The 20310-nt window shown below is 42.7% G+C and overlaps 1 protein-coding gene across 1 annotated transcript in view; it reads right to left on the reverse strand.

Moving 5' to 3' along the window:
- Window positions 1-470: 470 nt before the first annotated feature.
- STOM (stomatin) overlaps window positions 471-20310 on the reverse strand; it is a 51803-nt gene continuing 31963 nt past the window's right edge. Inside the window, exons 2-7 of the mRNA XM_029611688.1 lie at window positions 16281-16384; window positions 15283-15355; window positions 9567-9649; window positions 7892-8095; window positions 6268-6402; window positions 471-4042 (exon numbers count right to left, since the gene is read on the reverse strand). Of these exons, the coding sequence (XP_029467548.1) occupies window positions 3848-4042; window positions 6268-6402; window positions 7892-8095; window positions 9567-9649; window positions 15283-15355; window positions 16281-16384 (794 nt within the window). The 3' untranslated portion in view covers window positions 471-3847. The remainder of the gene's footprint in view (window positions 4043-6267; window positions 6403-7891; window positions 8096-9566; window positions 9650-15282; window positions 15356-16280; window positions 16385-20310) is intronic.

Here is a 20310-nt window from a genome sequence, read left to right on the forward strand (position 1 = left end):
ATATGCTACATGAGCAATCATGGGACAGGGACAGAGTGGAGACTGAAAATAAAAGAAAATCTGGACTTTGTTTCAAGGAAAAGCCAGCTGTTTTTTGGCTCATTGCCGGCTACTCTAAATTACCCATTTCCTCAATTAAGATTCAGAGGCCAAAGACTTTGCTTAGAGTTTTCTTTTCTGTGTTGCAGCTGTTCCAATAGGAATCTGCCTACTTTTGTTTATGCTAGGAGGGGCTAAGGATGTGCAAAGGCTGCCTTTTTGGTTGAATTCAGAGGATGGAGCAGAAATTGTAAGAGTGACCTGACTGACCTCATGCCTCTGTAAAAGATGAAAGTTCACACTGAAGTTAACAGCAAGAACAGCCACAGTTTACTACTGGAGAGGGGGATTCAGCTGTACCCCAACCCTCTAAAATAAGCTATTGCTTATGTGATGCAGCTATACAAATTAAAAATATGACAAGAGACAAATCAGTATTTCTCAAAGCACGTTTATCTGCAAAATAAGATATAAAAATGATCCAAAACTTACAAAAAGCAAGTCAGTATCACATGAGTTACACAGTACAGTAAGAAACTTGCAGTATATTGAATGAAAGTTTAAACCAATTAGAGTGTAAAGCACCTCCTGCCATCCCACGCACAGAACATGCAGGCTAAAGGGTTCGGCATTCTCTTGGTGCCCCAGGGAATCCAGTTTTTAGGATACCCTGGGGCACCTTACAATAAAGAGGACCCCACAGCAGAAAGACCATCTGAGTTGCATGACAGTTCCAGTCCTGGAAGCTATATAAGCTTGCACAGGAACCACTGGGGCTTAGGCCAGTAATTGATACTGGGTTATACTAGATTTCTAACCTGCACCAGGAAGGCTGATTGTTCTCTCCTGAAGGGGCTTTAACTTTAGAAAGGAATTTGCTTGTTTTTTCTTTTTTTTTCCCCTCGCTGAAGGCAGGAAAAAACAAAAGCAGCAGTTTTGTCAAAGAACTTGGCAGTTTTGCCAAGGAACTTTGATTGTAGAAAGCAGGAGAGGTGAGGCTGGTAGCTACAGAAATATTCATAAGCACCCCAACAGCCATGTTTAAATCAGAACCTCAAAATATGATTAAGTAATTCCAAGGCACCTTAAAGTGAAAATCCATTTCACTAGTTCCATAGAATCACTCTGCATTTAGCTTCTCGCAGATTTGAAGGTAAAGAAGGTGCAGTCATGATATCACAGCATGAACAGCATGACAATGATGCAGATAGCAACAGTACTTACTTGGGGGTGGGGGAGGGAAGGGTGATGATGCTCATTTAAGGCAGCACACTGTGGGGGGGGGGGGGGGGGGGAAGTGGAAAGACTATAGGGAGGTATGTCCTGTCACGCCCTATCTGCAACTCACCACACTGCTGAAAGTCTAGTTATTCCCCAAACCTCACACTGTGAAGACAAGGACCATGGGCCAGTATGCCTAGTGGTATATAAGCAGCATTAGATTAAGTCACTGCCTATATTTGGCATAACTTTAACAATATGTACATAACAGCCATGAGGAATTATTACATGCTATTGTGACTATTCCCCTCTTATGCACAGCATGTTGTATTTCTACATAGCAGAATAAAGGGTGACGATATAAAAAAAGACAATAGCTATTGCAATGCTATACTATGAACTACACAGTAATCTCAAATGCAACAAATTTAGGCAGGCTTCTTCCATGTCTTTCAGGGTTAGATGCCCTTTTTAGTTAGCAAAATATGAAGCCATTTTGAACAAATATCATGCCCTTCAGCTGGAAGTGCTTCTATACACAAATGTACATGAGGCATAGATGGCACAACATCAGTACGTCAGGAAGATTACATGATGGCCCTACATTGGGGGAAGCTACTAAGCTGACAGACACTGGATTGGTTGATACTCTGTTCTAACTTCCCAGCCATGCTGCCGTTAGGTTCCATAGTACTTATCCCCTTGACATGGCACAATCCTTCTATGGGGCTGTTGCAGGTACCAAGAAAGGGGTGGGGGGGGGGGGGGGGGGGCAGCAAGGAATAGAAAGCATTCACAGTAATAAGTTGACATGGGTTGTTATATTTAGAGCACTGAAAATGGCTAGAACTTCTGACCTAGGCCTACAGATTCTGTATTTCTTGCTTCTGCTGTATTTACAGTTTTAGTCTGAGGCCATCAAGCTGCTTTCTCTTAGGGACGTGCATTAAATTTCAGAGTAGAGTAATGTACATAACTTGCAGACTTTACAGTACATGCGTACACAATGGATAGTTTGCACATAATTCTAGTTATTAAAAGTAGATGTATACTATCCATTATGCGTGCACTATAAAGGCCACAAGTTACGTGCATAACTCCAAAATGAACGCACATGCCTACTTTCTCGGTTTTTGCCCAGTGTATCTGCCAGTGCTCATCTCAAGGGGAAAGGACAGCACCAGCCACCGTATTTTAAGTTAAGCAGGAGAACTGGTTCGTTTGAGGCAGAGATGTACAAGGTCAACAACTTCACTCAGGCACACGGAACAGCTGCGCTAACAGTAGGATATACAATGTCTTAAATAAAAAAAACAAACAAAGACACAAAAAAACCCCCAAACAGCCCACAGACAAGGTTTCAACTTTGTAAACAGAAACTGCTTTAACATTTTTAGGAACTTTTCATTCAAATGAATGTATAAAAATTTCGTTTAATGTAACGTTTGCATGTTTTCTAGTGCAGGAGACATGACATATTACTACGAGCATGGCTGATAGATAGGCAAGCGTTCCAGCATTTACAGCCTGTGCTGATCTGCAAGTTAAAAAAGCCTTCCATAGAGCTTTAATCATCTAAAAAAAGGCCTTAGCTGTTCATATAGGTGCCAAACTGGACCAGTGAAATGAATTTTAAATGTCTACATGCACATCAAGAAATACAGTAGAAAAAAATTAAAGTACTTTGTGAGAAACATAGCATGTCACAGTTAAAAAGTACTTTTATAAATGGCTATTAATAAAATGCTTTTCAAAAGTTCTGTTTTATCATTAATATATGCATTTACAAAAATGAGATCATCTTGCCTTGGCTGGTAATCAGTGTGTAATTTCAAGCTGCTTAATTAAAATAAAAATAAAGCTTTCCATTTAAAAAGAAATATTATACAGTTTAAAAGCTTCCACTTTCAGCAACTGACAAATAGGATGCATTTTTGTTTTTATTTCACAATTTTTTTTTTTTTTAAATAACTGGAGCACTGACTACCATTACTGTTTAATGGCTAGTATCAAACCTAACATGCTCCGGTTACTATCCCCACCCCCCTCCCCTCACCCAGGAGCAGATGCATCAAGATGTTTGCTCCATTCACACAGATTTTATTTTATGCACTGAAAATATGAAGGTTTTACCAAGATAAAAACCTACTAAAGAGTAAATTGGCAAATGAGGCCAGATTAAAGGTTCATCCTGCCCAGCATTCTGTTTGACAGCAAGGAGTGGGGGCTTATAGGAAGTGCACAATAAATAAGGCAGGTGTCATGCTGTCCGTCTGCTCTGACTCCTTCCTGTTTCAGGGCTGCACTGAATGCAGAGAGACCTTAGACTATAAGATCAATCTCCTTTCCATAACGTGTCCAAGCCATTTTTAAACCCACTTATACTATTTGCCTCTATGACGTCCCATGGCAATCAGTTGCACAGTGTAATGCGCTGTGTGAAATGCTTCTTTTGTTTGCTTTAAACCTGCTGCCTGAGAATAAAATTTTGGGACTGGAGCAAAAATGTTTGCTAAAAATGTGCCTCTACACGGTTTAAAAAGTTTGATATATAGAAACAAATGTAAGTGCAGTTAGGATGAAAGATCTATTTCCTGCTACCCACAATAGTTTGCAACATATCTATGGGCAGCGGGAAAACGATAGTAGAGTTCTTTTCGGCAGCAATGGTTGTCAGTGTCTGGAGATACCGGAGCTGGAGTGCGGCGGGCGACTCTGTGATGACAATGGAAGCCTCTTTAAGGGCTCTTGAGGCATTCATTTCGCCCTCTGCGGCGATAACCTGGGAGGGGAAAATAAAACCGTTACCAGAGAGTTGTTTCTGTCCAGCCTCATCTGACGTGCCAAACACATAGAAAAACCTTCAGGGGGGTGGGGGTGGGAAGACTCCCTGTGAAGAGCAGAAGCCATTTCAACTGTCATAGGTCAGTGAGGTCGGGAGTCCTAAACAAGAAACCAAACCCGCATGGAGGTACAGTGTCTAAAGTCCAGTCGATGAGGCTCACTAGTTTGGTGGCTATAGGGATCACTACAAAATTTAAGACCTAGCTTGGGTGTTGGATTAAGTCTTGGTATTTAACACTCAAAAAAGGTGCAGACAAGGTCTGAAATGGCTGACTAGCAGAGGTGATGAAAGCCAACACTTAAGATTGTGGGGATGCTGGAGAGATTATGGAGGACCATATAGGAGGAAAAGGATTGCGGAGCTGGATAAAAAAAAAACAACTTGGAAACAGGGCTGCATTTGAGAATTCATATGCTCATCTACCCAAAGTGGAAATCTCAACTGGGCCAATTTGATTTTTATTTGCTGTCATTTACTATGGTCTAATTATGCTTGCAGCAAAAGCTAAAATGAATGAAGCTACCAAGCAGCAGGAATTTTAACACTACAGGATTTATGTTCTAATGGGCATATAACTAAACTGGCAATCTCCCAAGCTGCTACAGCTGTGCATGCAAATTCACTAAATACTTCTTACATTAACACTGTACATTCTATCATATTATGGCACATGATCTGAATGAAAACGTCTGCTGAATAAGTAATGGCTACAGTTAACAGAAGGCATGGGGGTAACCTGCATGAAGCAGTAGTTAATTCCCTAAGTAACTTGCTGGGCAGACTGGATGGACCATTTTGGTCTTTATGTGCTTCTGACACTCCTTGTAACCTTGGGAAAGTCACTTCACCCTCCACTGTCTCAGATACAAACTCAGATTGTAAACCCTTTGGGAACAAGGAAAATACCTACAGCACTTTAATGCAATTCAACTTTAAGTAACATGAAAGGCAGAATATAAATTAAAAAACAAAATTATAATAGGGTAGCATATCGATTCATTTATCAAGGAGTGCTATAAAAACAGAAAGATGTCCCAAGGAGACCATGGATGTTAGTCTGCTCACACATGCTTCTATGTACTGGGTGCTGACTGGTCCACATTGTGACGTGGATGGGACAAGCAGAGGGGATGTGGAATCAGGTGGAGTCAGTAGTAGTGGGTAGAACTAGATGGCCATGGACATCTTTGTCAGCTGTCATATTCCTAGTGTCTATAATGGGATGGGAGGGTGAATGGATGCTATGAAACAGATTGGAACATTACATGTGCACATTTTGTACCAGTTTAAGATCTATGGACACAGGAAAAACAAAGAAGCTTCTGTTTTCACATCATGACAGATACATTTTGTGATTACTCCACAGTTGATTAGAATGAAGTTAATATGTATAAACTACTCAGAGCCCTTAAAAAGGACAAAGCCGTACAGCTTTGAAGGGAAACCTTGTCTATGAACAGTTATTCACAAGTGAAATATCCCAGAGCCAGAATATACAGCAGATAGAATTAACACATGATTAAAGTGGATGCTTATGCAACTCTGGAGTCTCTACAGTAGGTCTTCTCAAACCTGTCTTGAGGACCCCACAGCCAGTTGGGTTTTCAGGGTATCATGGAGAATCTGCATTTGCAAAATTTATCTCATGCATATTCATTGTGAACATCCTGAAAACCCAACTGGCTGAGGGGTCCCCAGGACAGGTTTGGGAAGCCCTGCTTTATAGGCTGCAGTACCTTTTATTGGACCAAAGTCATTCAGTTATTGGGAGTCACTTCAATAGCAGCCATAAGAGTTTGTCTCCAATACCATTGGATAATTCAGCCTTTAAGAAAATGTATATATTACCTGACTTTGTACAGTGGCGCTTCTCTGCAGATATTTGAACACAAGGATATTTAGAAATGATTTAGTTGAGGCAAATATAAAATATTTATTACATATCCTTGGGAGAAACAGACAGTCAGACCTTCAATACAAGAGCTCTAGTCAGGTAATATATACAAGATCTCACTGCCTGCAGCATGACTTCAGAAAGATGTCATCTTTGGTTGCAAAGCCTTTGGCCGTATGCCTCGCATTAACCAATGAGATGCACAAGAACCCTCTACATCGCTTCCCTCAGCCCATTATTGTCCAATCTCCAATTTTGGGAGCATTACCTTAGCTCTGGCCTCTCGAGCAGCCTCAGCTTCTGCGGCCATGGCTCTCTGTAACTGGACAGGTAACTTCACATCCTTGATCTCCACCCGCTCAACCTTTATACCCCAATCATCTGTAGCTTCATCCAGCGTGAACTGCGGATTATACACAGGATCAAAAGTTGCAGTTGACATTCTGCATCACCCAGTGGTTTTGCAATTTTAGTCTCACAAATCACAGTTTAAAAGACAAAAAGAAATTTAGAAGAGCACAGGATTTATAAACAAACTAAAGAAACACACCAAAAAGGATTTCCTGTTTCACAATGAATCTAGAAGAGAGACAGACACCAGCAGACAGCTCTTTACCATTACACACCCAAACAGCAAGATTTCACTTATAGTAAAAGGTCATATGCATTCAGAAAAAAACAGCCGAATAAGCACAAGTCTGAAACTTGTGAGCTGTAATGCCACTTAAGGCTTAGAAACTAAACACTGTCCATTTACACAGCTTTCAGTCCAGTGGATTAGATGCTGCTGAGGTCTTCCCACTTTCTGGGACGGCCGGGGCTGGGGCTACTGAAGTCGTATTCGCAGCCCCTGGAGAGGGGCTGTGAGGAAAGTCTCCGGCATTATACAATGGCTGGATTTATAGCCCATGATAGCAGGATTCCAGAAGGAGCCTGGGGCATGACCTCCCCAGTTGAGGATTGTTGCTGCAATGACTGGCCTTAAAGGTAGGAGGGGATGTAAGATGGGAAAGAAAAACCTCTGGGCAATTGCTAATGAAGGCTCAGTCTTAAAAACCAGTCCCGGATGCACAAAAAAAAAAAAAAAGGAAAACTATGAATGTGAGCCAGCAGTTTCCTGTATCACTCACCTCAGGATTACAAAGGGTGCACAAGTTGGTTTAAATCCCTCCCCCACCCCAGGAATTGACATCTCTCCTTATATTCAGGCTAATCCATCCATGTACTTCTCAGCAAACAGGGTAACCCACCCAGCATCTGCCTGCAGAACTAGACTCTATATAATTGTAGTCTCTTGTGCACTAATTTGTTAAACCAGCCACAGAGCTGCTGTAGGTCTTTAAGACTTCCTCCCTGGGCCTCTTTGGGGAGGGGGGAATTCACAAACACACAAGAGTGTCCAAAAGCCATTAGAGGATTTGCAGCTCCTCATTTAACAAAAAGTGCTGCCAAGCATCATGCTCTCCCTATCTCTAGAACAGTTCCTTTGCACAATATTCCACCGGCAGAGATCTAAATTATGGAACCACAGGACATAAGCTAGCATACGTTTTAATACCTTAAATTGGTGGAAAGGTCCATTTCAGAAGCCACTGTAGGTTTAGTCCAGGATAGTAAGAGAGTACAGGGGCATTCAAGCTCAGAAAGCTGCAGGGAATGCAATACTTAAGGAGGCAGGGGAGGGATGACAGATACATACCTGCTGCAGGACCTCCAACCCAAAGCAATTTAGTGTGTAAGGAAACAAGTGTGCTGCAATGCATTTTACCCATGTGCTTCTATCAGACGGCCCCACAGGCTGTTCATGATGGTGAAGCCGAGGTAGAACTCTCAGCTTACAGGTCATAGGATAGCAGAAGGAGTCAGAGAAGAAAGGAGAATATCACAGGTACCTGCATGTTGTGAGCGATCTCCTCCCTGTCCGATAGAATCTGGGAAAGATTCTTGGTTCCCAGCACATTCCTCAGTGTGGTCTGCGCCAGCAACCGAGTTGCAGAGTCTGCATTTGTGATATTGGCAACTGCCAGGGTGGCATTTTGGACCCGGTAATAAACCACTCCATCCACACTGACAGTCACGGAGTCCTTGGTAAGAACCTACACACAAGACAGTATTTCAGTGACCTGTTCCCAATGACGCACCTTTGCAAGACAAGCGTGCACAGTATGCCTAACGTGTGCACCACATACCCTTATGCAATGTCTGTATAGCACATCCATGTTTAAAAGCTAAGTGTGCACAAGTGGGTCCCGAGAGAGTATGCAGTATTTCTGTAGAGGACACTGTTCTGATGAAATCCTGCCCAAGATCCTGACCCCACATCTTCAGTAAAAAAAAAAACAAAAACCCCAAAAAACCCCTGAAAAAACCTCTGGTTGTCAGGACAGCCAGCACAATCTATCTTGATTCTGGGAAAACAGAACTTGGGGGCAGGCAGGAGGCAGCAGCCAAGATATTTTGCTGTAACTGGCCAAGCAAGAATAAAAGTTCTGTGCTTAAAGAAAGAAAGAAAGAAAGAAAAAAAGCTCCTCAATTTCACTGCATGCAACAAAATAAATCTTTAGTCTCAGAAAGCAACTACTGTGGTCATTTAAACCAAAGTCTGAACCACAAAACCAGGGTGCACAGCTTGGAATTTTTATTTATTTATTTTTTTAACACACATTTAGCAGCACATTTCCAGTACTGAAACCTTGAAAAGCAGTGTGCTTTGAGCACACTATTTTGTGATGTACTCCAGGATTTTCCTGTAGTTTGTAAATAGCGCCTGGAAGCAGTAGGCTAGGCTGCTAATGTTAAAACTAGAACATATGTTTAATAGCTCAGGTAAGTTGGAGAGGTTCTTTTTTTCCTGTGAAAAAAATAGTATAAAATCTCTATTTGTTAATAATATGCACCTAAGAGCGCTGTGCTGAACAGCTGATTTATAGCCTCCTGGCTGAGCTGTTTACATTCATCCTGATGTATTTGTGAGGAAAAAAAAAAAAAAAAAGCTTGTTTGCCAAGTTCTTACTCTGCAGCGGGCTGCCTTTGTAGGAAGGGACGTCACTGCAGACTGAAAAAAACACAGCTAGGAAGACTCAGACTTCTAGTCTGTTAGCTGAAACTTTACACTAACAGAAAACGAAAAGGAATTTGATTAGAAAAAAAAACTGTTTTGACCATAGTGTCTTCACTATGGGAGTCTTATTTTTTTTCTTAGTTATGATTCTAAACGCTTGGGACTCCATATAAATAGAAAGGTCAGATACACAGGAAGGTAAGTCACAGTGATTGAAAGTCAGTGTATATGGGAGTAGGAAGGATTGCAGAGTTGTCAGCTGGTGAGGATAGGCAGATTAGATAAGACTGCATGGTCTTCCTGTTTCTAGGTTTCTATCATAAGCCTGATTTATGAAAGGGAGTCAGCCCATGAATGCCTGGGGCAGAGCTAGAAAGTGCAGAGCTTCATACTTTTTAAAACCCAGGTAGAGTGAGCCATTCTGAGTATCTGCACTGTGTAAACTGCCTTGGGAATGGCAATTGGTAATGTCAGAATGAAAAGCAGAGTTAAAGGACCACACTTACCTCTTGGGGAGGAATATCAAATGAAATGGTTCTTATGTCCACTTTGATAAAGCTGTCTGTGCAGGGCAAGACGAAGAACAGACCTATGGAAAAGCATTTATAAAGATAATATATATAACCCCACCCTGCAATATAAGGATTTGCGTTATAGCTCTGCAAAATCTGAAGCATCTGTTAGGACAACACATCCCTCTTCCACACAGTCCCCACCATCTCATGCACATCAATGACCCCAAGCTGTAGGATTACAATGAACAGCTCTGGTGGAAGAGATTTCTGCAATGAGCACCCCAGACGCTATATGACATGATCAGAAACGCCACTTTCATTTGTCAGACTAGTATGCAAACATGGGGGGAGGGGGACGACGACCCACAAATAAATAAATGATAGATATTTTGGACAATTTGAGATTTCACTGCCTTATCTTTAAAGGATATTTATTTATACCGTATTTTTCGCTCCATAAGACACACCTGACCATAAGACGCACCTAGGATTCAGAGGGGGAAAATTTAAAAAAAAAAAAAAAAATTGTGCTAAACCAGCTCTGTCCCCGGGCGTCTGTGCGTCTTATGGAGCAAATTAGGGGAGTGCATAACATTTTTTTTCGCCCCATTTTGTTTTCAGGTCTGGGGAGGTCCATTTCGGTCCATTCCCCAGATCAGAAAAAACTTTTGTCTTTCTAATTCTGTGGGAACCCCCCCCCCAAAAAAAAACCAAAACCCATCCCAACCCTTTAAATTAATTTACTGCAAGCCCCCACCCTCCTGACCCCTCCCCAAGACTTTCCAAATTAATTTACTACAACCCCCCACCCTCCTGACCCCCCCCCCCCCCCCAAGACCTGCCAAAAGTCCCTGGTTGTCCAGGAGCGATCTCCTGGACTCGGGCCGTCGGCTGCCAGCAATCAAAATGGCGCCGACGGCCCTTTGATTGCTGGCAGCCGACGGCCCAAGTCCAGGAGATCGCTCCCGGACCCCTGCTGGACCACCAGGGACTTATGGCAGGTCTTGGGGGGGGGGGGGGCGGGAGTTGTGTTAGATTTTTAAATTTTTTTTATATTCGCTCCATAAGACGCACAGACATTTTCCCCCCACTTTTGGGGGGAAAAAAGTACGTCTTATGGAGCGAAAAATACGGCAATTGCACAGATGTTAAAGAATTCTGTTTACTACAAAATTTTCCATGATCCAGACACGAACTGTTTCGTATAACTGCATCAGAAGGGACCAATAATCTAAAAATAAAGTGAAACAAACAAATGTTACATCTCTTTGTACAAGGACAAAGATGGCATCATATAAACAAGAGGAATATAAAAGCAATCTTACCCCCAGCTTCTAGATCTAGATGCAAACAGAACAGCTCTAATGCATAAACATGAAAATTAAAAATAAAGATTATCTGCAAAGTCATTAACAATGGCTACAATTGCCGTATAGTCGGTATTCTTAGTGGACTTGCTAACTTACCCACTAGCAGAGTATGTGGGAACCAGATGTCACAGGTAAGAATTTGTTTATAATGGATATTTATCCATTTGGTTAAGTATCACATCCTACAATTGTAAAGATATGGCATAGATACCCGATGTGTAATGAGGCTCTCGTGAATGAGAGGAGAAAAGTGAAAAACGTATAGCTTGTCTCTGAAACGTTAGTAATGGCGACACATCAGGAAAGCCAATGTGCCAGTCAGCGCTTTATAAAGAGTGCAAAAAGTCATCAAAAAGGTTGCATGATAGTGACTGTCTATCAAGCAATGGGGCACTCCCCCAGTTCTGGTATCTAATGTGAAAACAGACAGGCTTTCTGTGACAAAGGAATGTTAGTGAAACCAGCGTTACAGGGGAGGCTGTGACAACGACGCATCGAGAGAAACCAAGGTGCCCTTCTGTGTCTGAAAGCTAAGTTTAAAAAAAAAAACAAATAAAGAGAAACAGCTTAATCATGGCTATCTGTCAAACAGCTTCCAGTACTTAAGTCACTTGATCAAATAAGCACACCCAGTTCTTATGCCTAGTATGGATAAATAAGGAACTTCCAGAGAGTACATTCCTAGTGCTTATGTTATTTAAGTGTGACTAACAAACAGGGGACATCCCCAATCTTTGTGTCTGATATGAATAAGTCAAAAAACAGAGGAGGGATGCTTCCTCTGGAACATCAGGTGGTGGTATAAAAAGAAGAGGAAGTAGGTGGTATAAAAAGAAGAGGAAGTAGTACATGAAAGGGTGTATGTATAGCCCACAAATGCCCTCTTGGAAACAGGCAGGGAAACCATAAAGGACATAGCAGTGCAAAACAGCAATATGTGGACATGTAGAACCAATAAAAAATAAAGCCACACACACAAGGGGGGGGGGGGGGGGGGGGGGAGGGAAAGAGGAAGAAATAGGTGAAAAAAACCCCAGAACATGGATGACCACAATATATTAAGGAAAGTTTCAGAAGCAAACAGGTCAATCTTTGTCTATTTGGTTTTTTTTTTTAAACTTAGCTTTCAGACACAGAAGGGTACCTTGGTTTCTCCCGATGCGTCATTTGTCACAGCCTCCCCTGTAACTCTGGTTTCAGTAACATTCCTGTCTGTTTTCACATTAGATACCAGAACTAGGGGAGTGCCCCGTTGCTTGATAGACAGTCACTATCATGCAACCTTTTTGGCGACTTTTTGCACTCTTTTTTAACTGTTTATAAAGCGCTGACTGGCACATCTGCTTTCCTGATGTGTCACTGTTACTATCTTTGAATGCTAGTAAGCTTTTCACTTTTCTCCTCTCATTACACATCGGGTATACTATACCTTCCTTTACAATTGTAGGATGTGATACTTTACGAATGCACAAATATCCCATATAAGCAAATAAAGAAATATGGTCTTACCTGTGACACATCTGGTTCCCACACACTACTAGTGGGTAAGTTAGGCAAGTCCACTAAGAATACACGACTATTCAGCTATTCTAGCCATTATTGTTAATGACTTTGCCAATAAAGAGTATTATGTTAATTTTCATGTTTATACATTAGAGCAGTTCTGTTTTTTTCCATCTACATCTAGAAGCTGGAGGTAAGATCGCTTTTGTATTCCTGTTTTTCTGATGCCATGTTTGTACAAGGACAAAGATAATGTAACATTTGTTTATTTCATTTTATTTTTAGATTGGTCCCTCCAGATGCAGTTGCACGAAATGCGGTCCTTGTCGGGGGACAGTGGAAATTTATATTAAACCCATAATTCTTTGTGACATCTGAGCAATTATAATATCTTTTAAAAATAAAGACTTTGGACAATTTGAGATTTCATTTATTGTTTTTGATTATATGGTTCGGGCAATCACCTTTTTGGTGTGTGTGTGGCGGGGGGAGGGGAAGCAGCAAAATTGGATAAAAGTGCATTTGCTTACTGTAAACTGTTTCTGTAGAAAGCAGGATGGCTTAGTCATGACATGCAGATAATGTCATCTGGTTGCACTGAAGGGACCTCTCTCAGCTAGTAGAGTCTTTGCTCTGAGCATATGCAGGAATTCTTGTGTGGGTGTTGCCCAGTGAGTTCCCCCAGTCGATTTTAGAGCTAACCTAGGGGCCGATGCAATACAGTGCGCTTAGCCTAGTGCACTGTATAACCCGCAGTTGGACGCGGGTTGTATAGGCGCTAACTAATCCCCTTATGCAATAAGGCGATTAGTGCCTCTACAACGCACGTCCAATGCGGAGTGAAACTAATAGCGCTCATCACATGCAAATGCATGTGAATGAGGCTATTAGCTATTCACTCCCAATGCAAAAAAAAAGTGCATCTAGGACGCACATTTAGCGATTAGAAATTAACGCCTGCCAGAGCAGGCATTAATTGCTGAGCACTACTGAAACTAGTACAGAAAAGCAGAAAAATTGCTTTTCTGTACTGCCTCCTACTTAATATTGTTGGGTTATTAAGTAGGAGGAACAACTCTTTAAAAAAATAATTTAAAAAGTTTAAAAAAAAAAAAAAAAGGCGCTGGCAGTGGGGTGCAGGAAGCGAACGCTCAGTTGACAAGCATCTGTTTCCTGATCCCCTGGCACGTGCACGGGTTAGGAAAATGGACGCAGAGTTCTCCGAACCTGACTATGGGCACCAGAAGGAGTGTATAAATCAATATTAAAGTGTTGGGCACTTAATATTAATTTATACACTCCTTCACTTATTGCCAATGGGTCCTTTTCACTAACATTTGTTCTGAAAGGGGATTGGTCCTGTCACTGACAAATGTTAGTGAAAAGGACCAAATCGGCAATAAGTGAAGGAGTGAATAAATTAATATTAAATGCCCGACACTTTAATATTGATTTATACACTCCTTCTGGTGCCCATAGTCCGGTTCGGAGAATGGATGCTGAATTTGTCAGCGTCCATTTTCCTAACCCCTGCACGTGTGCTGGTTAGGAAAACGGGCTGCTGATAAATTCAGCGTCCGTTTTCTTAACTGGCAGACAACCACCAACAGCAGACCTCTCTCCGGCTCGTGCTGTCAAGGAAGCGCTAGGGGCGTGCAATCGCCCCATGTGCCTCAGACAGTGCGAGCCCTAATTTAAATATTGCATCGCACCCCAGGAGAGGAAGCCACCTCGCATGGGGAGCGCCCAATCCGCCCCGGGCTGCTGAAGCCGCTCTCGCTGCCGGCTGCCCCCGGGAGGAGGGGAGAGAGGACTGGGGCTGCTCTGGAGCTGTCAGCGCGCCCGCAGGGGAGACCGGCACCCATGGACGCGGCCAGGGCAGGTGAGCGGGGGCTGGGCGAAAGTTTGCCCGATCCTGGCTCCTCTAAAGGTCTTGTCCCAGGGGGTGAGGGGGTCAGGCAGTGAAGCAATCATTTGCATGCGCTCATGCACCTTCGCCGGCGGGGGCTGCTGGAAGCCGCCTCGCATGGGGAGCGCCCGATCCGCCCCGGGCTGCTGAAGCCTCACAGGAAAGTTTGCCTGTGAAATTTCATCTCTCTCTGCTGGGGCTTGCCTGACGCTCCACACTAATGCAGGGGTAAGGGTAGGTGGTAAATTAGCAGGTTAAACACGCGGCAAAACTGCAGGTTAAAAAGGCGATAATTGGGGCGCACGTTACTGGATCGGAGGGAATAGCTAATCTGATAGTTTACATATCATATACATGCCGCGGGCAGAAAGGGTTACCCGTTGATTTTAAGAAGCGGTAAGGATGGGTTAAAAGGGATAGTGAATCGCGGGTTGGACTTACGCGGCCAACTGTGGGTACAAAGCGGGTTAGAAGCAGGGTAACTGCGGCCGCGCTTTACTGTATCGGCCTGTTTGGTAGAAACTCTAGAGTGAATTCAGAGCATTTCTCTACTGTGGAAAAATTGCATATAAAGAGGATGATAAACCAAAGCCTGACATTTTCTGATTTCTGGCCAACTTGCCTGCTACAATGAATTTAAAAAACTTTCCATGTTGGATAGTTGAGTAAAGCCAGGTACAATGGTTCAAAACAGCAACTTCATCAGTTGTCCTAGAACCATGTTTAGGTCCCATAGGGCAGGTGGTTTTACAACTGATGGTTTAGTATGCCATAAGCCTTTCATGAACTTGGGTACTAAGGGAGAACAGCCAGGAAAGTAAGACGTAAACCAATTTAATACCACATTGGCAATTCTAGCAGTCCCTCAGCCCAGATGGCATTTGATGGTTGAGTGTATTAAGAGGATGTTACTTGAAAAACTGACCTGGTCCTTTTGCGCCTCCTGGCAGGATGCGACCCAGCCGGAAAATGATAGCACGTTCATACTCCTTCACGATCTGCAACCATATTGGCGAGTTAATGACAAGCCAAAGGCAGGAGTTACTGCTCATCCTTGCAATAGTTCATATTTCAGATTTAAGATCGCTCACATTGAAATACAAGCAAAATGAATTTTGCTTTCATTGCAAACTCAATATTTACCTACAAGGCCTTTTTTTTTTGTTTTGTTTTGTTTTGCTTGGCTCTCCTCTGTATGAGCTTCCAAGCCTTAACTTTGGTCATGGATTTTTAAAATATGCGGAGCTGTGATGAGAGACAGGAAATGGAGGTGCTAATGGGTGTTCACCTGTCATATGATCCCTCCAAGATCTCTCAACCCTCTTCCTAATCCAATCATTGCTGCAACAGTTCTAGGTAAGGGTGGGGGAGGAGAAGCTAAAAATTATGGCTCATGCCAGAGCCTGGTGTTCCAAAATCCTAACCACCACCCATAGATATTGTCGTGCAACGTCTGAGAATTCCTCCTCCCAGGGTAGTGAACAGCTAGTCCTGCTGCTTTAAAAAGAAAAAGTGGCACATGTTCACAAGACAGACAGAATTTCTCCCAAAAGAGAAATTAAATGGAGATTTAAAAAAAAAAAAAAAAAAAAAAGTCACTGGGGCCAGTCCAGTAGTTTAGTGGTAGCACTGTGCACTTTCATAGAGGACTCTGGTTTATTTCCTGGGTCAGATCTTCCACTCTCCAGGTTGGCCAGACCCGGGGATGCCTTGGAAGCAATATTCACAATCCTGGGGAGTGGGGGAGTGTTACAGACATTGAACAATGGCAACATCTAGTGGCCAGACTTAAAGTCCACTATTTCAGGAATCCAGAAAACCTGTGCATGGCCCCCAGCTGAACACTATCACTGCAATGACTGGGCTGGAAGACCAAAGGAGCAGGAGAAAAATGGACCACCCACCCTCAATAAAAGGTTTTACCTTTATGCACATCCAGATCGATATAGGGAAGGTTATGAGTGTAAAGAAAAACGATACAATCACCAAACACCAGCCACATGCTCCAAGACCGGAATCAGGGTCGCCTGAAACACAAAACAGAGGGTTTTTGTCAGGAATGGCAAAACGTTTCTTGCGATATACTCTGTGGAAGAAAGGTACACTTAGATCACCAAACTAACACTTACAGGAAGCCATGGAACTTGTGCACGTAAATTCTCAGACTGACCCATGCAGGTCATCCTCTCTTTATGTTATAAAATGGATAATCAAAGATTGAAAGCTCTCTCCCCTCCTCTTCAAAAACAGCTTTGCAAAAATCGGACACTAAACTGGCAGCCAATCTCAGGAGTGGCTTTATGTGTATTTCTGGCATCTTAGACTAACATGTTTCCAGCCTACTGGAACCGAGTTACATTGTGAATGGCAAAGTACAGTCCTTCGATCAGTTTGGTTTTCAAGATAACCTGCTTGAATATTTTTTTTGGCTATATGCCTACAGTGGCTTTAGTGTGCTAATTTGCTTATTCTGCATCTCCCATTCAGGACTGGCACATCCACTAGGCGGCCACCCAGGGTGCCAACCAGTAGGGGGCACCAAAGAGCAGCCATGTGGTGCCACAAGTGGAGCCCACCTCCCTCATGGCTGAGAGTAGAGACTCTGTGACTGCAGGTGGCAACCATCCTGCTCACAGCCAAGAGAAGCAGACTCTGCAGGCTGCGAGCAGTGCCTCTGTGTGAAATAGGGAGAGGGGAAATGTGTGTGAGAGAAAAGGAATCCGTGTGAAGGGTGTGCGCGCAAGAGAGTATCTGTATGAAGGGGTTTAAGAGAGGGAGCGTGTGAGTGTAAGAGGGACCCTGGGTGAGAGGGATTGTGTGTAGGAGACAGCGATGGTGTTAGTGAGGAGAGAGCCTGTGTATGAATGAGACAAGGAACTTAAGTGTGAGAGAAGGGGCCTATGAGTGAATAAGGTCATGTGTATGAGAGAGAGAGAGAGAGAGAGAGGGTGCGAGAGCAAGAGAGCATGTGTGTGTGACTATAGAGTGTGCAAGCATGGGAGAGCCTTGTGTATTTGTGTGAGAAAGAACGAACATTTATAATTATGTGCATATATATGAGAGAAAGGAGAAAGTTTGTGCACAACTCCTCCTGCTCCCCACCCCATCAGCTAATCCACAACAATCTCAAGGCATCTGGAAATCAAAAGTTCCCAGGTAGTTTTTAGTTTTAATCATTGGGTGTTAATATTTGATGTGTGTGCTATTTTTCAATTTGTTTGGAGCTGGAATTTTTTTTTTTTTTGAGTTTTTAATTATTGGATCTCTCAATTTGTCTATTTTGAAATATTCCTTTTATTAGCACAGTTTTACTGTTACTGATGTATTATATTTCTTCATCTTATTGCTGCATAATTTTACACTTGTGTGTTTGGGCTGGGGAGGCTGAGGCCAGCAAGGCAGAAGGCTTGCCTAGGGCACTTCATACCCTCGCACCAGCCTTCAAGCCCTAGCATTTTGACACCCTTGTGTTATATAAATTTAATTATTATTACATCCCTATAAGCCAGCTATTAACAGCCTTTTTCTTTTTTTAAATGGGCAGAAAGAATATTTCTCACTCACCTCCCAATACTTTTCTGGAGCAGTAGTGTGAAGAGGATCAATTAAGATGAATGGAAAGGGTTATTATATTGTAGGAAGAACACAGGATGCATTCTGATAAAGGGATATAACAACTGCCCTGAAGCAGCTACAAGGCAAAACGCTGGCCAATGTCAGCGATCATGATGTTTTATTCAGGAGCATAAAAATAAGTCTTAGCTTATAAAAAAAATAAATATTTGATATAATAAAATGTGAGTTGGTCTTAGAGGATTTTTGACCAATGATTACATTACCATATAGCATGTTTATGTGTTCATGACAACAATGCATGCCAGACTCCAACATCTTTTCCTCTGTTTAAACAGAACTCAATAAAGAATTTCTATATTCAAATTATGGGGTGGAAGATTTTGTTTATTGTCAAGAAATTCAGACATAGGATGCTTAAAGAAAAAAAAAAAAAAAAAGTTACACGCACACACACGCTGGGCCAGGTGATCCTTCTGCTCTGATCTTGTTTGACCGATCACCTGACCCAGCATCCTGTCCCCCCCAGATGCCTGTAGCAGGTGCTCAGAAAGTGTACAAACAATAGCAAAGATGTAACACCATCCAGCCACTGCCAGACCCTTCTAGTTTCTACCCAACATGATTTAGGGATGAACTGAACTGGGGCAAGGTGGGTAGGTGAGGGGGTGACATTTAATAGCCTGTGATAGATTTCCCAGTTCTATGACGACACTGAAGGGAAATGCTGCATACATTAGCTTTATTCATCTAGTAATTTGTGGGATGTACCAGCAGGACAGTGCTCTTGCTATAACCACAACCCCTTTATAAAAAATTGGGGATTAGTATAGGAAGGGCTTGTGGGGGTTTTTTTGCTATGGAATTTGGCACACAGGCAAACTCTACTGCAGTCAGCTGCCTATTAAGTGCAGATATCCAAAGCCAGGGCAAATATTTCGAAGCTCTGCTCCTTTCTGCAGTGATAGAGCGAGGTGGTCTAAAGTTTAAGAACTCCTAAGTACTCATGCCACTATGTGGAAGAAGAGCCAGGCATAATGGGGTAGGTTTTCAAAGGGATTCGCGCGTAACCCCCGAAAACCTACCCCTGCGCGTGCTGAGCCTATTTTGCATAGGCTCGGCGGTGTGCGCAAGCCCCGGGACACGCGTATGTCCCGGGGCTTTCCAAAATGGGCGGTCCGGGGGCATGGTGGCCGTCTGGGGGCAGTCCCGAGTACTCCGGCACAGCATGAAAAAACAAAAAGATAGTTGGGGGGGTGGGGGATTTAGTTAGGGCTGGGGAAAAAAAAAAAAAAAAAAAGAGTTTCCTCCAAGGCCGCTCCGATTTCGGAGCGGCCTTGGATGGAACGGAGAAAGCCATCGGGGCTCCCCTTGGGCTCGGCACACGCGTGTGCACCCCCTTGCGTGCAGACCCTGGATATTATAACATGCGTGCAGCAGCGCGTGCATGTTATAAAATCGGGTGTACATTTGTGCGCATCGGGTAGTGCGCACAAATGTACGCCGCACGCGTAACATTTAAAATCTGCCCCAATATATATACACACACACACACACACACAGCATGAATAGTCAAGTGCACTCCAGCAGGGGATTATTAAAATATATTTAAAAAAAAAAAAAAAAGTGTAAAAAAAAAATTTGCAAAACCCCCCCCAAAAACATCAAGGACAAAAAAAGTAAAAAAAAAAGCCACCAGATGTGGAATTGAGCCCAGAATCAGGAAAAAAAAAAGTTTTGAGCAACAAAACAGATAATTTAAATGCATGTTCAAGACAAGATTACTAGACCAGAAAGCAACTGCACACTATTCACTAGAGTAAAAGAAGCTGAGCCAGGACTTTATTCTCCCACCCCATTTTCCCTGAAGAAAAAGCAAACAAGTTGAACTTTGCTTCTCACGGTTTAAGAAGAGTGCAGTTTGAAGATAGTTCCCATTAATTCCAAGGGCAGTTCAAACAATGATCTGTAAACACACAACTCAGTCATGTGACCCAAGTCCCTCCTGCCCCTACGGCACACCCAAGTGATAGTTTGGTGCATGAGCACTCCCTGGGGAAGAACTTTCTATTTTCAGAAGGCGTTTGACAAAGTCCCTCATGAGAGACTAAGAAAACTAAAAAGTCATGGGATAAGAGGCAATGTCCTTTCATGGATTACAAACTGGTTAAAAGACAGGTAACAGAGAGCAGGATTAAATGGTCAATTTTCCCAGTGGAAAAGGGTAAACAGTGGAGTGCCTCAGGGGTCTGTCTTGGACCGGTGCTTTTCTATATATCTATATTTATTGAGGTTAGCAAGTAGCACATTTAAGACTAATCGGAGAAAATTCTTTCACTCAATGCACAATTAAGCTCTGGAATTTGTTGCCAGAGGATGT

Source organism: Rhinatrema bivittatum, chromosome 8, assembly GCF_901001135.1.
Source record: "Rhinatrema bivittatum chromosome 8, aRhiBiv1.1, whole genome shotgun sequence".
Taxonomy (NCBI): Eukaryota; Metazoa; Chordata; class Amphibia; order Gymnophiona; family Rhinatrematidae; genus Rhinatrema; species Rhinatrema bivittatum.